The 3,967-nt window shown below is 57.4% G+C and overlaps 1 protein-coding gene across 1 annotated transcript; it reads right to left on the bottom strand.

Annotated features, from left to right (window-relative positions):
* Positions 1–820: 820 nt before the first annotated feature.
* Positions 821–3,967, bottom strand: UBL4B (ubiquitin like 4B). The gene has a single exon (XM_060086372.1). It carries the CDS (start codon positions 3,909–3,911, stop codon positions 3,405–3,407), a length of 507 nt encoding a protein of 168 aa, XP_059942355.1. The 5' UTR covers positions 3,912–3,967; the 3' UTR covers positions 821–3,404.

Genomic DNA, 3,967 nt, shown 5'->3' with positions numbered 1-3,967 from the left:
CTTGGCTCTGCAAAGTCTCCCCTTTCTGTCCTTACATTGACTGTGAGGGATCTTCTGGCTGGACTGCCTGGGCTCTAGCAGCCTGAACCCCAAAAGGCCGGGTGTGGACCCAGACACTGCAAGTGGCACAGAACCTAGAGCTCATTTCTGCAAACCTGGCTCTGCCACTATAGAACCCACCCCCATGGGTGTGAGGTGTTGGGTGTCTGTGTTTGTGGGTGTGCACCTTTGGTGCGTCATGTGACTCGGGGTGTCATGGGGCGCCCAGCCAGGTTGGAGGCTGGGTGTGCTGAGCCAAGCGACAGTGCTCCAAGTGTGACGTGTGGACCCCTGGGTGTCAGGAAAAGTCCCTCAGGGGCCCTTTAACTGCCCCCCCTTCCTATCCTTCATTGGTGTCTGGCCCTTTGTGAGATCCCCTCCCTCTGAACTTGGGCAGGACCTGTGATTTGCTTCTAACTGCAGCATCAGGCATCCAGAGTCTCTGGAACCCCTGGACATTGTAAGCTCTCTCCTTCTCCAACATCTACCAGAATTTTCATCATGACAGACCATTCCCTGCCCCATCATTCAGGGCTATGGGTAAAAACAATGCAGTGAGCTCTCCACACATCCCCAAATCTCTAGCCTGGGCTGTGGCTGGGCTTCCCAAGGCCCCTCTGCTGCACTATGCAGCAAGGGACAGCAGGGGGTGCACTTCTCTCTAAACGGCCTTCTCAGGGAGATAGGGCTCCTTGTCCACCAACCTAAGTCCCTAGCACAAAGCCTGGCACAAAGTAGGATCACCATCAATCTTTATTCATCAAAGAATAAAGGACTTATGAAATAGCACACAAACTAGAGTGCTGTGTCTGTTTCTCTCAGAAAGACGATTTCACCAGGGACCAGGGGACCAAGAGTGCTGGCCTGCAGTGTTGCAGGAAGGAGCTAGGAGGAGAAGCCAGACTTCTCTGTGGAGAAGAACACAAAGCTGGAAACCTGGATGTGGTTGCCATCCTAAGATGCCTCCTACTTGAGCAAGGTTGTTACCTTTAGGGACCTTGTGTCCTTTCATGGCAGGAGAGAGGTGCTGTGGTGAACTAAGCGGCAGAGCTACATGCCCAAGGCTGCAGTTTAAAAAGAGTGCCCCCCTCATTCCCACCATCCTTCAAGTGGTGGGGCAGAGGAGGGGACAGGGGGTTTGCTGGCACAGGTTTCAGCGGGTTTGCTGGCACAGGTTTCAACTCGCCTTTGAAATAAGATGAAACAGGGACAGGGAAGGATCTCCAGGGCAGGCAGTCCAGGAGCTAGGGCTCTCCACACAGAGTAGGATTCTAACCCATTGCTGGAGTATGAGGGGCCACTCTGCCCCCAGCCTCCCAATATTCCGTAATACCTGTAAGCTCATCCATTAGGGGACAAAGCCTGTCACCCCGCAGTGAGAAACGCAGCATTGAGTAAAATATCCCTGGGAGGGGGAACAGACGGAGGCAAGTTCTTGCTCAGTTCCATGTGGTGGTGCATCCTTTCCCAGGCTCAGCTTTTGTGGGGAGGGTCAGGCGCAGGGCCCCCCTGGGAAGGGTGGAGTCAGTAGTGAGAAGCAATCACGGGCACAGAGGGCAGAACAACTCTCCTTCCCCCCATTTTGGGCCTGGAGTCACCCTCCCCTGCAACCTCGGGGACAAGCAGTAGAGGTGGCTGCTCCCAGCAAGCCCTGACACTCCCGCTAACCAGAGACAACAAAGGCTTCCCCGTCCCTCGTGCCAGCTTCTCTCTCAGCAAAAGGAATAAAACGGCCCACTTATTTTTATCACTCACAGATTCCCCGGGAAATGGTCTATTAGTTCCCCTAATGTAAAAATAATAGGCTCGTCCCCCTTGGTAGATGGCACAGCCCCAGCACGAACACACTTGAAGACCCGTCAGGAGGTCTCTCCTATGGAGGCCGGGGGACCTGAGAGCAGGACCAGGACCTGCAGAGACAGGAACCAGGGGCAGGGGCTCCGGCAGCCCCAATGGAGGCAGAGACACGGTTTCAGGAGTCTCTCCCCGCCACTGCCACTGCCCCACCCCACTCTTCACTGTAGAGTCTTCATGCCTTACCCTCACAAACACCTGGGGGGGGGGGGGAGTAAATACGATTATAACACGCCCCAGTTAATAGGATGCAGGGCCCCATAGGCCAAGGACAGGATGCCTCCCAGGGACCGGGGCCCTGATTGTTCCTTTCTAGACTGTGCCTTCATCCCCTTCCTTCTATCTCCATCCCCCAGGATGGACCGACCGTGGTAACAGCACTTCTGGGACTTTGGGGGACCAGGCTGTCAGTGAGTTCCCTGCCCCCTCACACACGGGGTGTAGGGGCTCCTCAGCCCTTGGCAAGGGCCATTCTCTCACACCGAGAACAGAGAAGGGGGCCTGGCTTTCCTGTAGTCTATGGGCACCGGCCCCTCCACACTGAGCCCAGGGCCCTGCAAGGCTGCAGCTGGCGCCTGGGCATTTAGTCACGCAGGCTGTACTCTGGTTTTATGTTGCTGCTTTACTTGTCACATTTATGACCTCTCTCTCCATCTAAGCTGCACGCTCTGTGAGGGCAAGGATCCAGGCTGGTACCAGTTTTGATCCCGGGAAGCCTGGGCAGTGGTGGGTGGGAAATGGGGGGTGCTCAGTGAGACCTGGTGATTGATGAGACTTGGGGCAGGGAGAGGTTGGGGCACGGCTCCGTTCACACTGGCCACGATGAATGTGCGACGATGCAACCGCCTTTTCTGCCTAAGCTTCCTGCTCTTCCTGGTCTGTGTGTGTCTCCCTGAGAGCTCCAGGCCTGGCACACAGTAGGTGCTCTCCCCCCACTCCTACCTCTGCTGCCCCTACCCCTGCCCCTTAAACTGTGGAAGCACAAGCAGGCAGACAGCAGGGAGAGCCTCACCCAAAGAGCAAGGGGCAGCTACTCGGCACTTCTCTACCCTTGGCTGTCAGGAGGCCTGGGGGGTGGGCGCCGTGGCCTGGGGATGGAAGAAATGAACTCACATTATCTGTCTTTCTGTCTCCAAGGAGAAAGAGGGTCTGTTTAAAGCCATGGAGGTGTGCTGACAGCCTGGCTTGCTGCTGGGCATACAGCTGCCCAGGAGGCAGTGCCCAGCCTACAAGGGGGAAGCAGCCTTTGACCGCCCCCTTTCAGGCTGCCCATGGGGCAATCAGAGCCCCTTCTAGGGGATGGTGATGTGGAGGGGATCATTCCGTGTTTCAGAGGGGAAACCACAGGCCCAAGAGAGGAGAGAGGGGTCCAAAATCCCTGCAGTTACTTTGAAATTTCAGAAAGGGGTGAAGATGCACCCACATCAGCAGGAACTAGTGGGGAGTCACCAGGGAACACTTAAGGATGAGGCTGGACGAATTTGAGCACGCAGACGAGTAGGATGGCTGGTTTACTGCTCGGCCTGCTCCTCTTCCTCCTTGTCTCTGGGTCGCTGAGCCTCAGGCTCCCTCTCCCCCGTGGGCTCCGCGAGCGGCTCCTTGCTCAGGAGGTAGCGCGCCAGCTGCTCCAGCTCCCCTAGGCTTATCCTCTGCAGGCGTTCCTTGTGCTCCCGCCTCAGCAGCTGCAGCACTGCCTCGGTGTCCTGGGGCCCAAAGTGCTTGGCTAGGACCTGGCCCAGATGGTGCCAGAGGGGCTGGGGCTGGGGCTGGTGGGCCTCCTCGGGCACCGTCTTCTCCAGGGGCCGCACAATGACATTGATGGAGGCGTTGGGCCCAATGCAGTAGTCGGAGAGATGCCTGTCATCTGCCAGAAGCTGGCCGCGGAAGAGCAGGTGCTGCTGCTCCTCGGGCACCCGCAGCCGCTCGGACACCAGCTTCTTCAGCATGGCCACACTCTCTCGCCCCGACACCTTCAGGCTACATCTCCCGCCCAGGAGCAGCTGGACTGTGAGGAACATCGGGCCGACAGCGGAATCAGGAGGGATTCATGCTCCAGCGGCTGCCCTGAGGGTTA

This window comes from Mesoplodon densirostris, chromosome 2 (assembly GCF_025265405.1).
Source record: "Mesoplodon densirostris isolate mMesDen1 chromosome 2, mMesDen1 primary haplotype, whole genome shotgun sequence".
NCBI lineage: Eukaryota > Metazoa > Chordata > Mammalia > Artiodactyla > Ziphiidae > Mesoplodon > Mesoplodon densirostris.
Note: the sequence above shows the minus strand (reverse complement) of the source record. Positions and strands in the feature narration are given on the sequence as shown.

Bases quoted from the DNA above. Each gene is read 5' to 3' on its own strand.
- UBL4B (XM_060086372.1), bottom strand. From the start codon at position 3,911: ATGTTCCTCACAGTCCAGCTGCTCCTGGGCGGGAGATGTAGCCTGAAG.